Genomic DNA, 22,889 nt, shown 5'->3' with positions numbered 1-22,889 from the left:
TATTCGATATACTAATATATTTGATCAAAATATTAAGTAAATATATTTTCGATTATTAGTATAACGGTTTGACTAAAATATTACCAAAAGTTACTTTTAGCAAATTATTATGTGGCATATAATTATTTTAATAAAAAACATAGAAAAACAAAATAAAGTAAAGAAGAGATTTTTTAGGAAACATTTTTTGGCGGGAAAATTTTGCACCAGAAAGTGACACGTGTCATTCCTGATGTTTGTTTTAGTATAATGTAATAGATAGATTGTCATATTTTTTAAAAAAAAATTTAGGTTTATACATACTTATATAGGTAATTTGGTGAAATGATATAGTTCGTATTAAAAAAAAGTTATAATAATTAGCTCATGTTGTATTTAAAATTAAAAAAATTACATTTATGCAGTCTAATAGACGTAGTCGGGGCATGGAAAATGCATTATCAACCTTTGGAAACAAAGTTTTTGTGGGTGCTACCTCCATCAACAATCGAAGATTTTAATCCAAAATATTCTTATAATCGTTGCAAATTGATTGGGCAGAAATGTGGTTAGACAAGTTAATATGCAGGAATAATTAAAAAAACAAAAAAAAAGGAAACACGTTATATGTTTAATTTCTTTATTTTGGTACTTTGATTAAGATTTATCTGTCATATAAGAGCATGAGTATAGTTTCACTATTAGATGCTTTTAAATATACTAGTTGTTGGACCGCGCGCTACCGCGCGCGGTCCCCCAAAATATTAGAATCGGTTTGGTATATTTAATTAGCGTGCTTCAAACACCGAGCTAACCATTAAGCTCAAAACAATTGCAAATGGTAAAAGATGACACAAACAATCACGAAGTTATGGAACCGTACGAATTGGCGACCATCATAATTTTGTCTATGGAAGATAGATACAAAGTACTCGTGCAAATTAGAACATAAGGTACTCGGCATAGTGCCCGAGTTATAATGGAATATAGATACAAAGCACTCGTGCAAATTAGAATATAAGGTACTCGGCATAGTGCCCGAGTTAGAATAGAACAAGAGTTCTTATGTTTATATTACAAAATATGTAAGGGGTTCTAGATAGTGAGGCTTCATTCCCACCTTCTATACGATCGCAACAGAAGCTATTTCTGTTGGCATGAAGTGTAGGACTCGTTGATTCCAGGCTAAGTAGAGACTACCTATATCTTACAAGTTTCCAAGGTAGATCAACTACAATACTAATTATTTTACAAGACATTAATCTTAGCTAAGCAAAAGGGTGGATGACTGATTGACTTGAATTACATACCAGAGGATCTGGCTTCTTCATCCTAAGCAAAAGGGACAACTAATGATGCACTTGAATTACTTACCAGATGAGTCATCCTCCTCTTCGTCTGATTGTCTTGCAATACTCCCCTGTGCAGCATGGAGCTCAGCTATGAATTCCTGCTTCAGTTTCTTTTGAGGAATGGCTCCTTGCTCTGGCTGCTTCCCAGTAACCATTGCTTGCTCAGGGTTCTTCCTACGAAGTGTTGGTTGTTCAAGCTGCTGCCTAGCAATTGTTGCTTGTGCAAGCACCTGGCTGGCACTCGGACCCTGTTCAGCCTGCTGATCAGCAAAGTGATGCTCAACATTTTCTGCTTGGGCCTGCTTCAGTTTCTTTTGAGGAATGGCTCCTTGCTCTGGCTGCTTCCCAGTAACCATTGCTTGCTCAGGGTTCTTCCTACGAAGCGTTGGTTGTTCAAGCTGCTGCCTAGCAATCGTTGCTTGTGCAAGCACCTGGCTGGCACTCGGACCCTGTTCAGCCTGCTGATCAGCAAAGTGATGCTCAACATTTTCTGCTTGGGCCTCCCCAGATTCCAAATCAATCGATTTCAAGCACCATTCAAGCACGCCGTTCTTTGAAAGGCCCATTGTTGGACCGACTTCCAGCAGAAAGTGGTTGGACTTGAGCATTTCCTGGAGCTGTTCAAAGGTCGTTGCATCATTCTGGAAACACAGGTGTTTGTTAAGCTTAGGAAACGTTTTCCAGCCTATGTATGGTAGAAGAAACAACTGACACCGAAGGATTAATAAAGGCAACACAAACTGCAATAAGCTCCTAATTTCATATGCAAGTATATGGCTGATTGTTTAATAAGTTATCTACCTACTAAGTTTTTGATAGTCCACTGTAAGAATTTAAATGTCATCAGGGAAGTGTGTATAACAAGTTCGAATGCCCTTTGTGTGGTCTCTGTTTGTCTTTCATTTCTTATGTAATTTGCAGTTTTAACCTGATAAATTTAAAGTTGATTTTTTACAGTGGTCGCCTAATTTTATAACAATGTGCAGCGTTGCGTTCTTTTCTTTCTAAATTTGTATATGTGTACATTCTAATGGGTTTTGCAACATTCTTCCATGGTTGACTTGTTAGTCTAAGGGAGATAGGCTTACGCTGTTCTTCATCCTGAACGTGTCTGCAGCCGTCATCCTGAACAACTTTTCAGAATCTTCAGTGAACGAGGTGCATTCCATTGTGCCAGTCCCATCAGATGCCACGAAATTGTAGGTAATCCTGCAATGATCATTTGCAAAAGTGTGACACAGCATTACATGTATTCGTCTGTAACAAAGCATTCTAAAGTTTGCAGCTTACTTTGGAGTAGACACGGTATCTGCCTTACATCTGGTGCAAGTGTAGGATGTCCCTGCTGGAATGTCTCCACGCCGTCCACAAGCAGAGCACCGCAGGTATGCATTGATCGTGCTCATTTGAGGGTTGGGTATTGTAACCCTGAGCCAATGGCGTTGCTCTTGCAAGGTGTTGTAAGGCTAGGGAAAAAATCCGACAGGTTCACAAGTCAGGCACACTTCTTTATATTCTGAAGTGCATCTACATTAACGGAACAATAAGACATACATTATTTGTGTATCACTTTTTCGCATATGAGTGTGGGTTTCCAACAGGTTTAAGCTCAGTTACCCCGGGCCACTTTCTTGAGGCCGTCACTTTTTCGCATATGATCGCTTTATTATGAAGCAACATTATAACAGCTCTAATCAGACAAAAACTACCTGTGTATTCTGTTCTCACTGAATGTAAAGTTAGCGTAGTTGATTGGATGGTATTTTGTCGTTACTTAGTTTAGCAGTTATGCAATGCAATATAGTTTAGGTTATGCAATGCAATGTAAACACAATGATGATGTTGTAGCAGTCCTTAAATTCCCTATCTATTTTTAGTAGCTATGCAACGCAATTTAGTTTAGGCTATGTAATATCTTTGATGTTCCTTCCATTATCCGTTTTTTTTTTTCTTTTTGCTGACATTTTTTCCTTACTTAGCTTAGCTTAGCTTAGCAGTTATGCAATGCAAACATAGTCCAACACTGATATGGCAGCCTAGAAATATTAGTTTTTTGTTGTTGGGAATATGAAATCATCTGAGATTATTGTGTCATTGACTGGAGTTTTAATAATTGTAGACGATAATCAAGGTACATAGGACAAAAGCAAAGGTTTATACCCTTTTTAGCTTTAGGGAGTCCAGTGTGATGATCACCTTCTCTTTCGTAGGGTTCCTGACATCCAATACCCTTGCTTGCCTGTCACTCAGCCAGTCGGTGCGATTTTTGACCCTACAAAACATATCGAGGTTAGTTGCCAGGTATTTTATGTTGTGTTTTTAAAGGATAAGGAATGACATGTGCTGTCTTACCATTCCCTCAATGCGTCTGCTCTTTCTCCTTTTGGATCAGTAATGATTCTAGTAGACATGGTGGAACCAAGGGAAAATCCTGTACATTTCGCAGCGTCTTTTGTAAGATAATTGAAACTGTGTATTCAGACACTAATGGAGGATTAAGGTAATCAAAACCTTTATGAAAGCTGCCTCTCAAAGCCGTGAATCCAAAAACAGTGAACTGTTCTGCCCATGAGGAGAGCGGTTTGCAATGTTCTCCAGTCAGCTCGTTCCAAACAGTAATTGTGATTGGCTGCTCATTGCTGCAAAAGTGGCGAAGGTTTGGCACTGATGATTAAAGCGCAAGATGTTTAGATTTTTAAATAGAGTATGAGTCGTACCTATGGTCTGTCACCACAATTTCACGAACTAAGTATTCGCGTTGTTCAAATCCAGTGACTTTCCGTGCTTCTTCTTCGAGGTATAGAACAACAGCAACAATATCTGCAAATAAAAGGAGCATAGAAATAAGTATTGGCGCATGTGTATAGTATCACAACATAGTAGGGAAGAGGGTAGGTTCTTTACCAAATCTGTCAGTTGGATCATACACTCTTGGGATGGTGGCTAGGCATTGGTATTCCGGTAATACTGGCCCTGACTCAGCATTCATTCGTTGGATTACCGCCTGTGAGCCAAAGCTCATCTGGTATCCAAGCAGACCGTATTTCGCGTCTTTGGCTTTCCAATATTCATCGCTGGCTTTAATCGTAGCATTAGCTATCTCATAACTCCCTAAGTGTTCAATAGCTTCCTTGTAGACATCAATTTGATTTCCAAAAAGTGCAGCACGCATTCGATTTCCCTGCATAAAGCAATAGCATACAACGTGCGACTTTTTGGAAATCAAGTCGCACGTGGTCACGCATTCGATTTCTGGAATTAGTTATTACCAGAAACCTAATTCCAGTGGTGACCACGTGCGACTAAATATGCAGTCGTATCCAGGAAATCCAATAATTTGATAGATGACGTACGCTGGCCAGCAGTTCTTATGTTTTTTGAAGAGTAAGAAGGTAGGATGTTTATGTTTTTCAACTAAGTGTAAGGAGTTCATATGTTTTTTAAAGAGCGAGGAGGTACAACTTTACGAGTTATTCTTCTGAATGGACAACTAAGTGAAAGGAGTTCCAGAAATTCTAATCGTTTATTATGGAACGAGGTAAATAGAATAGGTAGATATTCTAATCATTGATTACGGAATGAAAAATTCTAATCACTGGACGGTATTTATAATGGGAACTCTAATCACTGGACGGTATTTATAATGGGAAAAATTCTAATCACTGGACGGTATTTATAATGGGAAAAATTCTAATCACTGGACGGTATTACGGAATGAAAAATTCTAATCACTGGACGATGCTACTATGTTAACGTATCTAACGTATCTATCAATACTAAATAAGTTAACAGAATGGCAGCGTGAATAGGAAACCATATGCATAGACCACAAACAGGGAAGGAAATGAGAGTACACCAGGGGAAAAAAATGTAAACATAGCAGTTGCATGCATACAATTCGACATAAAACATGTATGATTACAAAGTAACATGGAACCCCATATACCTATTCGGGAAATCATTATTGTTTACAGGAAAAAAAACTCCTGGACGATATTCATAATGTAAACTCTTTTTCAGATCTGAAGTGTCTGTGATACTCATATTTGTTATACTACTATGTGTTCAACATTTCCAGGTTGACAGATTAGCAGGGATTTCCTTTTTCCCAATATATTATGTGTTGACAGATTATTAGCATTCTAGTACTGAGTGTGTAAAGGAGATATTAGGAATTTCCTTTTTAAAAAATTACTATGTGTTGACAGATTCAGAGGAAAAATCAACACCAACTGCTGCTTGAGAAATAAGCAGCATCTTAGAACTAACTCTAAAAGATAAAACACTCAGTAGGCAACTAAAAGTCAGCAGCTTAGTAAAGGCATGGGGACAAAACAGATGGAAATAAACTTGGCAGAGAACATGTAAGCAAGCATGAAAAAAAGGGAAACGAAATGAAACAATTATACCTTGTCATCTTCCATCACAAGTCCTTGGAATAGGATTCCCTTTGAAGGAGAGTTCCTTTCCGGTCCTTTCTCTACGACCTTGACCTTAACCTTGTAGCCCTTGCTTTTTTCGGTTAGCTGATCCAGATACACGCGTTCAGGCTTCATTTCTTAGAGTTTGTACACATGGTAAGAAAAAGAAATATGATTAATCCCACAGAAATAATCATGAATTCTATTTTAGCTAACATAACAACATCATCTTATTTTGTAACTGTGTAACTTTGAATTATCAATTATGCAGAGAATACAAAGAAAAGAAATATGATTAATCCCACAGAAATAATCATGAATTCTGTTTTAGCTAACATAACAACATCATCTTTTTTTGTAACTGTATAACTTTGAATTATCAGTTATGCAGAGAATACAAACCTAGTAAAACAAATCTATATTCAATTGGCAGGCATTTGAAAAACAATAATGCAAACATTTATGATCTTATACATCAAAGCAAAATAATCATGAATTCTGTTTTAGCTAACATAACAACATCATCTTTTTTTGTAACTGTATAACTTTGAATTATCAGTTATGCAGAGAATACAAACCTAGTAAAACAAATCTATATTCAATTGGCAGGCATTTGAAAAACAATAATGCAAACATTTATGATCTTATACATCAAAGCAATAAATTCCATTTGATTTGGTCATACCTGACAAACTGCAGATTCTGATTGTGGAGAGGAAGCTGTAAAATTCTGCTTAGGTTGTAAAAGATTGGGACTGAATAGAGGGTGCTACATCTTCATATATAGAGGGAAGGAAAACCTGTGGTTCAAAAGAAAGGCACAGCAGTAAGCAAAGAGGCATGGGCAAAACAGCAAATCAACTATTCAGAATAGTGTTTTATTGTCCTTGTAGCAGGTGAAGTCTTGTATTACCATGTCCTAACACTATTTAAACCATACTTTGCTATGTAAAAACGTGTTGCCTTAAACTTTAAGAGGGAAATCTTTACCACGTACAGCTGATTTTAAGGACTACAATATAAAAGGATACATACCTCTCTAATGGGTATGACCATGTACTGTGGTCTGCTGGTTTTTTATTTCCTGAGAAAAAAACAAACACCTTTGGAAGAGGCTGAAGTATTAATAACATTATATAAGGTTAGGCTGGAAAAATTAGTGTGAAGTATTAATATCATGATGAAAGTTTAGTGCTTCATAGATTTCTGCGAGATTTTTTATTTAAAGGGTTACGGAACATCCTATATTACGGTGAGCAACATCTGTAGAACCATGATGGTTACATTCGTATAACCAGTTTCCGAGTGTATATTTCAAAAGAAGTTAGTAATAGATAAGTTGCAAGCGTCTAAAGTGATATTCTCAAGCTAAGTTGACAGGGGAAAAAACGCCTTAATTAGGAATACTCGAGTAGGGAAGTGGGTAAAAGTGGTGATACAAAACCGGCTCGATTAGGAAACTTGCTAAAATTGGTGGTTAACCTTTTGAAGATTGACCAAGAGAACGGCTACATTTAATAGTATGCTTACTATACAGAAACAAATGCATGTTCACGACATTATAACAGTTTAGAACACAAATCTCAAAACCAAATTCAGCAGTCTATTCTTACAACTTGATCGCACTAAATTATGCATACACCATTGGAACTGTGGGCAAAATGAGGGGATACGTCATGAACCTCGCTCATACCTGCAAGCAACGACAGTCTAACTTTCAGTTTACATTTGGTTCACTCTCAAAATAAAGAAAGATGAGGTTTTTTTATGTTCACATGTAGTTCATATTACTTTGAAACAAGAATCCAATGACAGTCCGTATTATTTCGTTGTAGTTTTTTGATTCTCTGTAATGCACTGTACTGCTTGAATTAGACAAGTGTGCACTTTATTTTCTTTCACCTGGAAGTGGTGATTAATATGTCTCACCTACAATGGATGTGTTAAGTAAGCTACAATATGAATGTATTTCATAATACCGGTTTAATCAGCAAACGTGTGCAATTTGGTTGTTCTGAATCTGAACTACAATGACCAAACAGGCAAGCAAAAGAGCCCACATAAATCTAAGCGGGCTGGTTATAAATACTAATATCCTACAGAAAGAACCTTTGACAACAGTTACTGGAACCCGGGGTCTGTGCACAAAAAAAGGAGGTTATCAACACAAACAATCACGAAGTTATGGTGGGTGTACATGCTATAATTCAGTTAAGCATAGCAGGAAGATACTAATTGAAAGTACTCTGTCAGGATATGCATTTCTATTTTGGAAAACCAAAAAGGAGAAGGATTAACGAAGAGGGAGCAACACAGAAAAATATAGAATCTCTTTGGCTATTATAATAACTCCATGTTAAAGTTTAAGGACTTGCATTTAAACGACCTAATAACACTGGTTTTAGTGTCACCCAATCGCTTGAGCTTAGGTGCTTTAATAATGAGAGTAGAACACAAAGGGACTCACAAAATACTACCAAAATAGCACATATGCAAACGTGTTTATCAGTTAGCTACTTCCAATGTGCAAGTTGATATTTAAGCAGATGGGTGTAATGAACTTACAGAAAGAATAATATGAGGTTGTATGAGCTATCAGAGCCCTCACTTGGCATATATGAACACCAAAAATTTCTTGATCTGCATCAAAACAAAGCTTAAAGCTTAGTATTAGAGGATGGACATCTACCTGGCACATTATTTGGCATGACACCATTGGATCATAGGTACAAAATCCGGAATAAAGGGACACACCAGGTTTCCAATGTGTCTATGAGTTTTTGCTAGTTTTTGAGAGAAGAGCTAGTCAAAATTTGAATTAAATAAACCAAACAGTTAAGTCTATTAGGAATCAGAAGGAAACCGAGAATTATAATTTCAACTCCTATATATGATGCGCACAGCAAAACAGTGTGTATTAACTGCTAGTAGTTGAATGGAAGAACAAATAAGAGCATGTATATATATACTTGACGATAGCAACATTGAAATGCGGGGTGAATACTTTTGAAAGATCCTATGCCAAACTTGTTCAATTTCTTGTAGCTAAAAGTTTTCTGTCTCTATACATAAGCTAGCCTTATTGACTGGTGAAAATAAGGGGTGATGCTAGATTACTTAGTCGCACTAAAACAACGAATGTTCACCAAAGATGTATTCAATTAAAATAAATCAGAATCAAAGGCAGCAAAGTAAGGGCATACAGAACTGAAGAGGGTATATACCTTATTTATCATTTCCTCTGCAACAGGAACCTGCAGATGACATTAGAATGCATGTGCTTGCATGATTTTCTACACAGGTGGGCTGTTTTTCACGGGCATATTTGCAGCACAAACCAAAAGGCACAAAAAGGAGCAACAACTGCATGGCATGAACATGTTTGGTTACAGTAAGCCGTACAAGAATAATAACAAAGCAAGCTGTAAATGCACAATCAGGAAGCAGATAAAAAGGTTTGTGATAGATTACCTGTATATCATATGATACCGGCTAATCTGAGCACATCATAAGAGATGACATTTCTAACATGGTGCTCAGGTTGGTGTCCCGGAGATTGTTTTGAAACAACTTTGACGTTACATGCTTTTCTAGCACGAGACAATGCCACATAAAGCTGACCATGGGAGAAACACGGCTGGGGAAGATAGATGGAGACTTGGCTCAGTGTTTGCCCTTGTGACTTGTTTATCGTCATTGCAAAGCTTAGTTTTATAGGGAATTGTTTCCTCTGAAATTGGAAAGGATAATTGGAAGATGCAGACGACCGAAGCCTAATTCGGGGTATAAAAACATGGCTTCCGCTGTGCTGCCCAGTCGTGATCATGCATTCAATCAGATTCGGGTAGAAATTCTTGCATATCATACGTGTCCCATTGCACAGGCCAGACGAAGGCAGGATATTGCGAAGCAGAAGAACTGGACAATTTTTCTTCAAGACGAGCTTGTATGGGCTCATTCCACCTGGGCAGAGGGTGTGTATAAATTCAGGAGGATAGATCGCGCTATTATCATCAAGAACTGTATCAAAACTCCTGTACATAACAGATTCTCCAGGGAATTTGTCTATCAGGGTAGCATTGATATCATCAACATCTTCATTCAGGGGGGTCAGTATAGTCGTTGTTGTGAAATTGCCTGGGGTGGACCTGCAAACATCTACCTCGGGAAATGCAATTGCAGTAAGTTCGGCAATAGGATCAGAAGCGACCTCAGATGGGTGTACTATCTGCATTGGCAATTGCACAAGGTCATTCTCGCCGGTTTGCAGCTCACCATTTCCAAGAGAAAGCAAAAACGCAGAAAAGTAGGGATCTTCTCTTGCCCGAACATTTTCAGTGAGATTGAACCTAATGAACCGAGGCCAAAGAACAGAACTCACTAAGCTAGCAGCAACAGCTTCTCGCTGTGTTTTGCGGGGTAGGACGGGCAGGACCTGACGGAAGTCGCCACCAAAAACCACAAGCTTGCCACCAAAAAGGGTATTCTCATCACACAAGTCTCGTAGAAGCATGTCTAATGACTCAACATTTTCTTTCCTTGCCATTGAAGCTTCGTCCCAAATAATCAACGATGTCTCTTTTAGTAAACATGCAAGACTGCCCTGTTTAGGAACATCGCAAGCAAGGGAAGCATCAGAATCTATCGGTATTTTAAACCGAGAGTGAGCAGTCCTCCCAGAAGGTATATTTGATGCTGCAATTCCAGATGTCGCAGTTGGTAGGACAATCTTGTTCATCAAACGAACCTCTGCATAGAGAGCATTGTATAGGAAGGTTTTACCTGTTCCTCCGGGCCCGTCTATGAAGAATGCACCAGGTTTCCCTTTAAGAACGTGGTCAATAATGCTGTCAAATGCCTCCTGCTGTGCTTGGTTTAATGTGTTACGGGCATCAATACAGTCCCGAGGTATCGGTGCATCAAGTGCATCGATAATGTCTTTTGTTCGCCTGAACTCTTCATCTTGAAAATCATTTAAATGTTGTAGGCCAAAGTCTCTAAATGATTTCCCCATTGCTTCAAGAGATTGCTCAACAGATCTAACAGTGAGCTCCCTTGACCTGCTATCAGAACTCGGATACTGGTGCCTATAATCTTCAGAGAGAGCGTCGTAGTATTTTAACCAAAGGGCATTGGGGTCACTTGGCTGGCAGAAGATCAGCACTGTTGAAAAGAGCTGTCGGAATGCAGTCGGCATTTGCACTTCACACGCTTCAGCTAAGCACAAGTCGACAGCGTTGTCTTCCTCTAGCAATTTCAGCCGCAGAGCTGTCTCCTGAAAAGTGGCACACTTATATCCATCAACAGTTCGGAGATGATCAAAGGATCGCGGGCTATCCACATGCATCAGTAATAATCTGAGGAAGTAACGTTCCCCTTCAGCAGGTGCTACAAAAGTGAGCCTGCCAACAACAACGGTCTTGTTGCTTCTTTTTTTCCATTCTTTACCCTCCCACTTATAATGCTCTGGAAATTCTGCATATGTATAGCCCGTTCCATCAGGTGTGGCAGCATTCATCCTAAAGAATTCTGTAAGTTGAGTTCGAGATCTTTTATCATTTAAAATGATCTCGTCTAAATTCTCATGAGGCATTACCTGGATTGTCTGCAAGTTAGGCAGATGTATTTGCAGAGGCAACACCGATGGAAACATCTCAAACAGATCGAACCCGAAAATTCTCCATGCTGCCTCACACGGGGAAACCCACCTCCCAACCTGGTACTGTTGTATCTCATCAACAATAGCAGTGCTACCATCCTGCACGTTGAATGAGATCCTGTCATGGCCCTTGTACACATATTTGTACAGGTATTTGACTGCCATTATGGTCGAACAAACCTCAACGTTTAAGTGGCAATCAAAAAGTGATGATAGGTACGGGTTATACGGAATAACTGACCTGTTATCCATATTAACCCTGCGAATACAAACACTTTCTCCAGTATCTATCCTTTTATAAAGTGGGTATCCATCGCTGCTGTTAGTTGTCTCGGCAGCAAATTTTTTCGGATATCCATACTTGCAGTGCCCCTCATTACCTTTCCGTTTCATGCACGCACAATCAGGGTTCAGTTGTCCACATGGGCCATGCATCATGTGTTGAAGAACAATCTTCCTCAAGTGAGGGTTGGCAAGAGGAGGGATCTCAGCAGAAACAAACTTATCAAAGTCAGCAGGGCTTCTAATCTTAGAATTGGGTTTAAGGATAACAAGGAAATGAGCGTGCGGCAACCCCCGTTTCTGGAACTCAACAACATATATCATAGCAGCAACTTCACCAAATATTTTTTTTTTCATGATATGGTGTTTTAGCGCTATCAGTTTAGCACGGAAAATCCTTGAAACTAAATCTGGCCGGTTTTGTGCCTCCTCTCCGACAGCCAACTCTTGTTTAATCTCTGGCCAATTAGGATTGCACGTCATTGTAAGGAACAAATCAGGCTTCCCATACTTCTTAACTAAGGACATCGCATTCAAATACCTCTTTTTCATATCCCTAGGCCCCCCCAGAAAACTTGGTGGTAACACAACTCGATGCCCCACATTAGCTGCACTGTTTTCACCGCTCTCGACAGTGTCGAGTATACCTTGGTACAAATCTGCCCTGATAGTTTGCTGGTTCTTTCGGAAAAAGTCCAAGCGAGTGTTTTCAATCTTCACGTACATGTCAACAATGTACTGTTGGAAGCACCTCCCTGCCCTTAGCAGCATGTTACAAGGGCGTATCTGAAGCTTATAAGCATAATACTCTCTGCAAGAGATATGCTTAGCTGATCCTTCCCGACCTTGATGAGCAACTGGTAAGCAAAACAATAGGCCATATGTTATTACAGATGCAAAAGAGATATGCTAAAAAAAGAATGTAGCCATGGGTAGAACAGAGTAAATGAAATTAGTAAGGCATACGGTTATCTTCTTGAGCCAAGAAGTCTTCAACAGTGTGGACAGCACACGATAAGACAGGATCCTGATGAGTGGCAAGCTGTTGTTGCCCACCCGTTGACATCTTTTTAAGCCCTTGATGCCATCCACAATCTCCAAATGGGAATAAGAGCGGATACTGAAGTGCATCATAACAACCATAATAATGCATTATTCTATGGGAACTGTTTGATTTTCCGGAAACCAATATATGTGGACTTCTACTTGTACTGGAAGATGTGCTTTCAGACCAAATGACTGCAACTTCATCGGATGTAGGAGCGTTATAGACATTCTGATTTAGCACAGTGTTTTTGTTAAGTAAAATCTGGGTATCTTCATGGACCTCCATTTCTTGTAAGGATCTAAAAAATCTAGCATATGGGTTTCTTTGCATGACATTCATTAGGATAGCGATAATTTCTGGCTTTAATTCTGGGAAACAGCCTACCCGATTTTCAGCCTCGTGTTGGCCATCATAAAAGTATAGTTGCAAATATTTAGGGTTGTCATTAGTGGGAAGCAAATTAGGGAGATAGTGATATATTTGCCCATGTAGCTTAAATACATATATGCCTTTTTCGGTCTTCGAACTTAAGTCCCCCCCAAGGGAGCTAAAAGCAAATAGATTATTGTAAAGCCGTGCATATGTTCTGAAATGCACAGCATCACTGTCTCGGGAATCAAATAGCTTTACAAGCTCATCTGGGTATGCATTGGAAGCTAGTTTAATTTCTCCATTGCCGCAACAAAAGTGCAGCGACTCAAATTGGAACTTCTTTGCAGAACATTTTGGGCAATATTCAGGTGGAGATAGTGCAAGAGGTGCAGCCGGTAATGGCTGTCCAATCACTGCAGCAGGCACCTCTGGTTCACAGGGTATACATATTAGCGATGGATATTTAACCAGGTGTTAATAATTAAGATGATTTAAGGACATGTTTAAAAGTACTTGGTGGTTTTGGCCTAGTATTCTTTGCCCTCGGTTTCTTGGGTGGTTGTGTTCTAACCTCAGGCAACTCACTGTAAAACAACGAATAAGCCTGTTTATAAACATGCAAAGTAACTATGGAACATGGCTTTGTTATATACCATTACCTGCATGAACCTGTAGGCTCAGCCATGGCCTGCACACTCCTCATGCGCTTGCTGCATCTTGGACGGCTTACATACGAACTACTCAAGAATTGATCTATGTTTAACAGAATTCATAGCAGGCTATGTGTAAGACACTTAATAAAAAAAACCACACGCATGAAAAGGCGGAGGAACTTACTCATCACATAAGTTGGCACGCTACCTATTTCCAAATGTTCAGTTCCCTGCACAAACCATCGGCTGTTTAATCTGCAAACACAAAATAAGCTAAGTCGACAAACAAAGGCACAAAGAACACGCTGTGTACAAAACGAACAACACAAGTGAGAGCCTCTCCTCAACCAAAACCCAACATTCAATAACTGTGAACACAACCTACAGACCTGAATAGACATACATGTTAGTCTGGTGTGTCCACCAACTTACATTTACATATCAAACAACCCTAGGTAAATTTAGAATGCAATTAACAACAAGAAACATGAGCAGGAGGCAGCATCAGGGAAGTGAGACACGATACATCAAGGAAAGGGAAAAGCACTGTAAAGCAGGATACAAAGAAGAGTGCTCCAAAACAAACTGAATTTCATTTAAACATAAGGATTCAATACAAAGTTGACTGCTATTAAAAGCATACATATGATCGCCATATACGACGAACCAGAATTTCTAAACATAGCACCATTACAACTTGAACTACCTAACAAGCTTGACAGCTAACAAAAGAGAAACTGTATGGCGATACAGCAAGAGGGAACCAAAAGAGAACCATCACCCCTAATATTACATATACAAGCCACCTAAATTCTAGGAATACATCTAGGCTTGTCCCATCAAAAGAGGAGGCAGTTTCACGAAACAGAGCACGGTGTGCTCACACCCCAAAGGTTGAACTATTTCGGTAGGTTAAACAGTCTTCCGGCGTTTGAACACAGTGTCAAGTTCAGGTGGAACAAAGAAGACCGGGGTTGCAGAAGTAGAACCAGGAACAGATGGCCTGACAAAAGAGGGTCTGGACATGCGCTTTTTGGGGGGGAGAGGAGCAGTAATCATAGAGGGTATCTGAAATGGACAACCACGGGGAGTCAAGCAGTCTTGCTCAATCACAAGGGCGCTAGGCTGAATAGTTTCTTTAACCCCGGACATGCGCTCCCTCACAGTCGAGCAACTTTCTTGTTCAAGAGAATACACAACAGCAGCGTATTTCCCAGACCCATAGTTCGCGTCTACAAGTTCAAAAGCATAGAGGCGCATCAAGCAATAGATGGCCTTCTTTGCTACACTTTGCTTAGCATCCTCAAGAGTCTCTGTATAATCCCCAACAACAGACTCCATAGCATTACTCTTGTGCGGACTTGTGAATGTCAACCAACAAACCCAAGTGTGAGGCCCAAACTGGAGATGCTCAATAGGAGCAAGCAAGACTTGAGTCTGGGCAACCACGGTGCGCAATACTCCTATATAATCCAGACGCACGTGTTTCACAGAAACTCGAATGTCCATACAATGATGTTCTGGAGGCAGGACCTGTGGATGTCCGCTTTCAATACCCTCTAACTCAACTCTCTTGAGACGATACAACCTCGCACATCTTTCAAGGGCCTTATTGCTAGCAGAAGTAAAATCCTCAACAACAACATCATATTTTTTTATAAGGCTACGGACAGCCTTCTCAGCAGCTCTCTCGCAAGACTCCTCCAGTGTAGGAGCTTCTCCGCCAATGTACACATAAGCAATTGCACTCGTTCCCGGCCTCACCGCCACGCAAACATTATTTTTATCTATATCTAACATATCGTACATTGGCTTTGGAAAGTGCAAGCACTCTACAACCTGCCTCAAAAGAGGCTGAAAAGGAATACGGATTTGTGCGGGCGGCACTGCCATAACCTGTGATGGGAAAAGGCTAAATTAAGGGGATTTTAGGCACATAAGCAAGCAAACAGTCTGAGACTGGGCACGTATATGGTTAGGCACACCGAGCAAAGCAAGAAGTACAAGAACTCGCTGTTGGACTTAAAATCAGGATTGCAGATGACCATGCAAAATGAACAAGGCAATTAGCTTGTTAGCCCACTGTACAACTGCTCTACAGGCAGCAACAAAAACTAAAACACTCAAATGTTGGCTAACCACCCTAGCATAAACCTAGACCTAACACTGGATTTTTTAAAATATTGGGATGTAAGTGTATGATAAACATAAAGGGGGGAAACCTTGCTGGGCTCACCACTATTAGCTGTGTGTACGTGTTGTCAGTTAGGACCAATTGAAAAAGGTGAGTCGGTTCCAAAAGACTTAGGTTCTCGTTAACTCTTGTAGCCAACCACACTATAGGTCACAGTCTGATTCAAGTAAGCACACTATAGGTAGCTATTCAGTCAGGCAGACTACATGGAGACAGTGACTCCGTCAGCCATACTTACTTATAGTATTAGGATTCGATTGATATTGAGCTATCCTATATGTTTGGGATTTTAGTGGCACTGTATATCCAGGGACAGTTGAACTCTCTTCAGTGTGTAAACCTTAAACACTACCAACAAACACACAATACACGATACTCCATCTATATTACGACTAAACATACCAATAGCAACAGATTGATACCCCGAATCACCCCGTAGTAATTAGTGCGTGACTGCTGAAAATTGCAATGCTATGTTAACTTCCACCCAATTGTCCCATTTCAGTATGCTATCACAACAAGCCAAAGACAAATATATAATCAGGTCAATGGACAAAACATCACCACACACATGGATGCACACCTAGGGCTTACACTATAAGCATAAAAGGATAAGGCTAGAGGGCGGTTGAAGGGTTGACTACCTCTAATGTTGTGACCCAAATATTACAGGGAAAAAGAGGAATCTCGGACGGAAATGAATGCTTTGGTAACCCCCAAGAGAGTTAATAAACCAGCAGGCAATGGCAAAACATGTATATGCATACAACTAAGCAACAAGAACACAATCTATTCAAACCAACGCTGCCTGTATTGCAGGCCAGGACGGAAAAACTATAATAACCGGCACAATGAACAGCAGGCAGAATAGTTCGGGCACTAACCTAACGCACTCAAGAGGCAAAGCAAGGATAGCCGGAAACACTCGGAACCAAACCGAGCAATGATGCTTGCAACACCTGTCCTGCCTATGCAACAACAGACAAGAACAAATGACTAAATTAGTTGTCCCCAGATAAAAACACGGATCCAAAATGCAAAACTTAGACAGTAACAAACGGCAGTTACACATCAGTTTACGTAAATTAGCTAGCTAACTACTCTAGCAAATATATGCCAAACAACAACTGGATAAAACATGCCTAATTACAAAAATTGGAAACAGAGGCACGTGTTCGCTCCAAACTACACGGATAAAAATTAGCATCAAAGGGAAGTTATGCATAGACAAAATAGTTCTATATTGTGTATGTGCGCACACACACACACAAGTGACAGGGAAAAAGTGCAGTAAAAGGCAACACGACGACCTAGCCAACACAAAGACCAAGCAACAAGGCAACTTGTTACAGCATTGAACCTCGAAATTCAGGGACGTTACCAATAAAGACGGCAAACTGAATTAGGGATCTCAATGCATAAACATCTCAATATTTCATCACAGCTTAGGGATATGACTACATAACTACCTTAGTGCATAATGATCCTCATCTTGTATTATATAGAAACTTGTGTTAACTGAAAGAATGGCACCCCAGAAGAACGGACAATAAATTTACAAGTATGTGCACAGAGTATACAAAATAACACTAAACAAATGGGAAAAAAACGGATGTTCTTTTTTAAAAACACCAGCAAAGGACCAAGGAGTGCACATTCAGTATTCACCGATACATGTCCATAGATCGTAGGAGGATTTCCGTCAAGGGTAGACAAAATTTCTGGTAGATCATATGGCTTGGGATTTTAAATAGGCAGATTACATTAGATTGACAACAAACGAGCATCAAGAAGCAACATTACAACCACTCTAATTATGTGAGTTAACATGAACACATAGCTAATCTTAACCTTGTTATTAGTATGAGTAATAAAAGGGAGCAAAGCTGATTGCACCACCTTTCCAAACAAAGGAAAACAACTGGTAAAAGGGAGCAAAGTTGATTGCACTACCTTTCCAAACAAAGTAAAACAACCGGTGAAGCAAAACCCTAAAAAGGAAAGAGAACCCCCCTCCCTTTATATATAGGTGTCTACTTTTGGAAACCAGCAGTTCTAGAAATTGGAAATAGGACAACTGATAAAGCCCTCTAACACACACAGCCACAAAAAAAGGGATAATAAAAAAAGGCAGCATGGTGTGATTTTGAGTACAAGGAAGGTTGTACTATCCCAGGAAAAGAGGGATGTGCACAAGCCGAACCCAAGAGTAAGGGGAAGGTTGTACTATCCCAGGAAAAAGAGGGATGTGCACAAGTTGAACCCAAAAAACAGGGTTGTCTTAGAAATCTAAGTGTGAAGCTAAAACACCATAAGTAATACTGTAGAGTATGAATTAACATGTAATGAAGAGGATTAATTCCAGAACCCAAAATCAAGAGAAAAAGGATTAATGCACCACAGTTAAGGGGAGAAAACACCACAGTTAACACTCCAACCTACGAATGAACATGTAATCAAGAGAATTAATGGAAGCAACAAAAAATAACATAAGGCTGAAGATGATTAATGCACCAGAATCAACAATTTACAGATGCAATCGAAAAAGAGGTAAATTGCAAAAGAAAACCCCCAAAATTACTCTGAATCAACAATTTCCAGATTCAAGATTTAATCGAAAAAACCCTAAATCGCAAAAAAAACTCAAAATTAGTAGATGATAAATATAGAACATACCTGTTAACAACCTATCAAGTTGTTAATCAAACCACCATCCTAACCAGTAACCAAAGGCGGAAAGATTTCAAGCATGTGGGAAGCAATGAACTATTTACCAATCGAATGATCATCTAGGAATGAAGGTTTGCCTAACTAACCAATTCAATTGCGTCAGGTAATGAATTCAATGCTTCCCACAGGCTGGAAGAGTTCCGATCGTCGTAGAAGAATAGCGCCGCCGCACAAGATAAGACGAACTGCGAAGAAGCAACAAGCTGGATCAAAGGGAGCAAAGCGAAGAAGGAGACACAGGCGGAGAAGGTGAGGCAAAAGGGGAAACAGAGGAGAGAAAAATGGAAGGAAGAAACAGAAAGAAAAGAGAACCGCCAGTAAATTAAGAAAGCAGGAAATAAAGAAGGAAAAATAAAGAAAGGAAAAGGAATTTGGGAAAATGCTTGAATCAAGGTTTGAACCTTGGGTGGCTTAGCAAATAGCATAGAGCAAACAAAGGGAAGGGATGTAGGGAAAATTCCTTATGAATAGTGAAAATCAAGGATATAAGACTCATAACACTATGCATAAGCATAGTGTTTCCATCCCACACATTTTAAAGGTTTGGGATATGAAGTATATATATTATTTAGCATGAATAGTTGTAATAACACAACTTTTAGTTTTTTATATAATCTCGCACGCATCGCGTGCATATAAGACTAGTTACTCAATAGTGAAATACGTAGTACTCCCTCCGTTACTTTTTTATATTTTCCTATTTCTATAAATAGCGTTTTTATTTCTGTTTCTTTTTTATGGACATGATATTTTACCCAAATATTCTTCTTTATCTTTCTAATTATCAAAAATACCTAAGAATCTTTACATATTCTACCACAAATTTTTCCACCATCCCTTGTTTAATTCATTTACCTTTCCCCATTCATCCACCCACCCCACTTTGTTACTTTTTTATATTTTCCTATTTCTATAAATAGCGTTTTTATTTCTGTTTCTTTTTTATGGACATGATATTTTACCCAAATATTCTTCTTTATCTTTCTAATTATCAAAAATACCTAAGAATCTTTACATATTCTACCACAAATTTTTCCACCATCCCTTGTTTAATTCATTTACCTTTCCCCATTCATCCACCCACCCCACTTTTATTATTTTTTATTACTTTAATAAAAATATATTCTCTCTCCTTTATTTTCTTTATTACTTTCTCTTACACCTCGTCATTATAAGATTCTAGTTTTTTTAATTTCCACCCTGATTCCACATTCTTACACCTCGTCATTACAAGATTCTAGTGTTTTTAATTTCCACCCTGATTCCACAATAGGAAGATAAAAAAGGAACGAATGGAGTAGAAAATAATAGTTGAACAATTGGATGACTGTATATATACTTTTAAGATTATAGTTGTATACGTTATTTGACTATATATTTATGTAAAAAAAATATGGGAGAGGGATGGAAATCCCAGATCTATCGCATGAAACCCAGGAGATGGAAAGGACAAGGAGAAAAGAAATCGAAATTCGATGGGCGATGAGGAATACGACAAACACCACCAAGGATATAAGCGTCGCCGCTGCTATATGACGATGAGGAAGACGACGATGAGCATCGTCGATCTAGGAAAGGGAAATCTCGCGACGACGAGCACAACCACCATCGCCAGCAAAATCAAGGAGTACTCCATGGATGAGTAGCGCGAGGAGGAGGAAGATGGTGAGAGATGACAGAGGTAGCGAAGAGGAGGAGGAGGAGGAAGATGTTGTTGCTTTTATTTGTCTCAATGTCACTTGATTTACGGGAAGTGATAAATCCAAGGAAAATTTTACTTCTTCCAAGGAAATTCACATTTTTTAAAGTGAATTTCCTTGGAAGAAGTGAAATTCTTCCTTGGATTTATCATTTGCATGATTTACTAATGTGTTAATCTTGGAGATTAACTCGGAAAATCTCGTTGGGTCCATTAAGGTTTCGAGTTACTTCAATATTTTGATAATTGGGTCGGATTTGGTTTGGGTCAGGATTTCTAATAGATGTCGGAAAGGGTAAATATCGGATCAGGGTTTTCGGGTTAGATCTAGTTTTACGGGTTGGATCGGAATTTTGATTAGGTTATTTCTCTTTAGATTTTGGTGGTTATTAATATTATTATAATGATATTTTTTTACAACGTTCAAAGTTCAATGGTTTATTGTGGTATAGGAGTTATAGTAAGCAATAATTTAATTGTTATATTTTCACATTTTTACAAGTGTAAAATTAGGCGGTTATAATCTTAATTCTGATAATTTATGTGACATGGAAAAATATAATACCCAGTAATGTGTTTTAGTGATTAACAATAAATTATCATGATTTAGTAAAGTACGTAACTAGTATAGAGACCAAACGCTTGGATTACTTTAAGGACAATATGTCGTTATAAATGAAAATGTATAGTTGTGTATTTGATTTCACTAAGTTCGCTTTATTGTATATACACGTATCCTAACATTATCTAAACTTTTTTCCTACAACACAAAAGGGAATAAATAAATAAAATGAAAATAATAACAACTATAGTAAGTTAAATAATACTCCTAACACTTATAAAGCAGCGCTGAACTTCTATTATTATTCACTCAATAATGCACTTACTATTCTGCCCTCATTTCGTGCCTTTATTTTTTTTGCTTATTTTTATCAATAGTGTGGGGACAATTATTCCTCAATCATCTTGCTAATATGTGTCTCCTTTTTTTCCCTTTTGTCTTTCTTTTCTTTCTTCCTTTTGCTAGGAACCCAGTAACCCATTTCACCGAATTTTTCCCGTCACTCTTTCTAGCTTAGCTTTCCTCTGTCCTCTTCTTGTCTCTCCTATTGTGTTGCTTATTGAATGCTACAAATCAAAGACACAAATATTGTAAACGTATGTATGATTTCATATTATTAACTACACGCAAATCGAACTTTATCATTGTTTTTCTAGCATTTAACGAAAACTTATAAATGTCAGTCTTTTACATAACATTTATGCAAAATAAATTTGTATACCTTGGGGGATCCACACGGTCCAACTACCATAAATTTGAAAAGCAAAAAGAACTTGTATTTAATTTATTAGTAAATTCGAGTTGCTCTTCGCTTCGGATTGGTTTCGGGTATTTGGTTTAGATCATATGGGGTTGATTTAATTTTTATAGTTATTTTCTTTTGGGGTTAATTCAATTTCGGGAGAAGATCGGTTCGGGTCGTTTAGGTATCGGGTCATTTTAGATCAAATCACGTTCGGGTCTGTTCCAGTTGCGGGTCAGATCTATTTGATTTTGGGGTTAATTTTGAGTCGTCTTTTTGGGGTTACAAATCGGGTTAAACGGGTCGGTCCGACTTCTGGTCAGGTTTGCTAGGTCTAGTTGCAACAGGAGAGGGAAATATGGAAAATGGGAAGCGGAGGGGAAATGAAATATATACTCCGTCGTTAGGGCTGCAAACGAGTCGAGTTGAGCCGCATTTTAGTTTGTTCGGGATAAGCTTGAAAAAGATTACTAGTGTTTCAATTAATTCGAGCTTTAACAAGCTTTGGAAAATTCTTGTTCGGGAATTCGGTTTGTTTGGGCTTTGTTTACGAACAATGTTTGCATATCGAGTTTGGACGAACTTAAATCGAGACTGATGAAATAAACGAACCATAAATTACCTTTTAAACAAAATTTTATATGCATCCATTTAATTTTATTATTTTTTTCAAATCTTATAGGATACAGTAAAAGGCTTATGGCCACATTTTTATACATTACGGAAATTTTGATTTGATTTATAAGATCTAGAAATAAATTAAAATTATAAAACGTCATAACTCATAAGGAGTACTTGTGTATTTTTCGAGATTAAACGAGTTATACTTGAACATAATCCACGCTAACAAAAGAACTTAAACGAGTTGTTCACTAACAATAACGAGTCGAAATGAAGTTGTTCGAGTTTGACTCGCTTACTTAACGAGTTTAATTTTTTTGTTCAAGTTTTATTATTAATTTATTAAATGAGCTTTGATCGAGCTTGTTCACAAGTAATTCACAAACGTATCGACTCATTTGCACCCCTATCTGTAGTAGAGTAGTTTAGAAAAGGGTATTTTTAGACCAACATTAAACGAGAGTTTTTTTTTTATATTATAATTTTAGCCATTTTTATAAAAATTGTTTTCATTAGTTGTCCTGCATTTTAGGTTTTCTTTTACTGTATTTTTTTACTTGTGGGAAATAAAAGTG

General features: G+C 38.4%; 2 protein-coding genes and 1 long non-coding RNA gene across 3 annotated transcripts; 1 reads left to right on the top strand and 2 right to left on the bottom strand.

Annotated features, from left to right (window-relative positions):
• Positions 1 to 2,412: 2,412 nt before the first annotated feature.
• On the top strand, positions 2,413 to 3,263 carry LOC130466073 (uncharacterized). The gene is made up of 2 exons (XR_008926094.1): positions 2,413 to 2,534; positions 2,617 to 3,263. It is a non-coding gene; the product is annotated as an uncharacterized lncRNA (long non-coding RNA).
• Positions 3,264 to 3,485: 222 nt separating this feature from the next.
• LOC130465562 (uncharacterized) lies at positions 3,486 to 19,231 on the bottom strand. Its single transcript, XM_056834370.1, has 14 exons — positions 18,637 to 19,231; positions 16,845 to 16,928; positions 13,951 to 13,996; positions 13,773 to 13,866; positions 8,977 to 9,115; positions 8,318 to 8,392; positions 7,366 to 7,445; positions 6,438 to 6,552; positions 5,741 to 5,889; positions 4,236 to 4,512; positions 4,049 to 4,151; positions 3,843 to 3,970; positions 3,684 to 3,762; positions 3,486 to 3,603 (listed from the first exon to the last, which is right to left on the bottom strand). The coding sequence occupies exons 9-14, from the start codon at positions 5,885 to 5,887 to the stop codon at positions 3,486 to 3,488; spliced, it is 852 nt and encodes a 283-aa protein (XP_056690348.1). The 5' UTR covers positions 5,888 to 5,889; positions 6,438 to 6,552; positions 7,366 to 7,445; positions 8,318 to 8,392; positions 8,977 to 9,115; positions 13,773 to 13,866; positions 13,951 to 13,996; positions 16,845 to 16,928; positions 18,637 to 19,231.
• On the bottom strand, positions 8,116 to 15,575 carry LOC130465561 (uncharacterized). Its single transcript, XM_056834369.1, has 12 exons — positions 14,685 to 15,575; positions 14,410 to 14,488; positions 14,254 to 14,312; positions 14,121 to 14,155; positions 13,951 to 14,021; positions 13,773 to 13,866; positions 13,627 to 13,697; positions 12,660 to 13,541; positions 9,242 to 12,550; positions 9,007 to 9,174; positions 8,318 to 8,392; positions 8,116 to 8,225 (listed from the first exon to the last, which is right to left on the bottom strand). The coding sequence occupies exons 1-12, from the start codon at positions 15,573 to 15,575 to the stop codon at positions 8,116 to 8,118; spliced, it is 5,844 nt and encodes a 1,947-aa protein (XP_056690347.1).
• Positions 19,232 to 22,889: the final 3,658 nt, after the last annotated feature.

This window comes from Spinacia oleracea, chromosome 1 (assembly GCF_020520425.1).
Source record: "Spinacia oleracea cultivar Varoflay chromosome 1, BTI_SOV_V1, whole genome shotgun sequence".
Classification (NCBI taxonomy): domain Eukaryota; kingdom Viridiplantae; phylum Streptophyta; class Magnoliopsida; order Caryophyllales; family Amaranthaceae; genus Spinacia; species Spinacia oleracea.
Note: the sequence above shows the minus strand (reverse complement) of the source record. Positions and strands in the feature narration are given on the sequence as shown.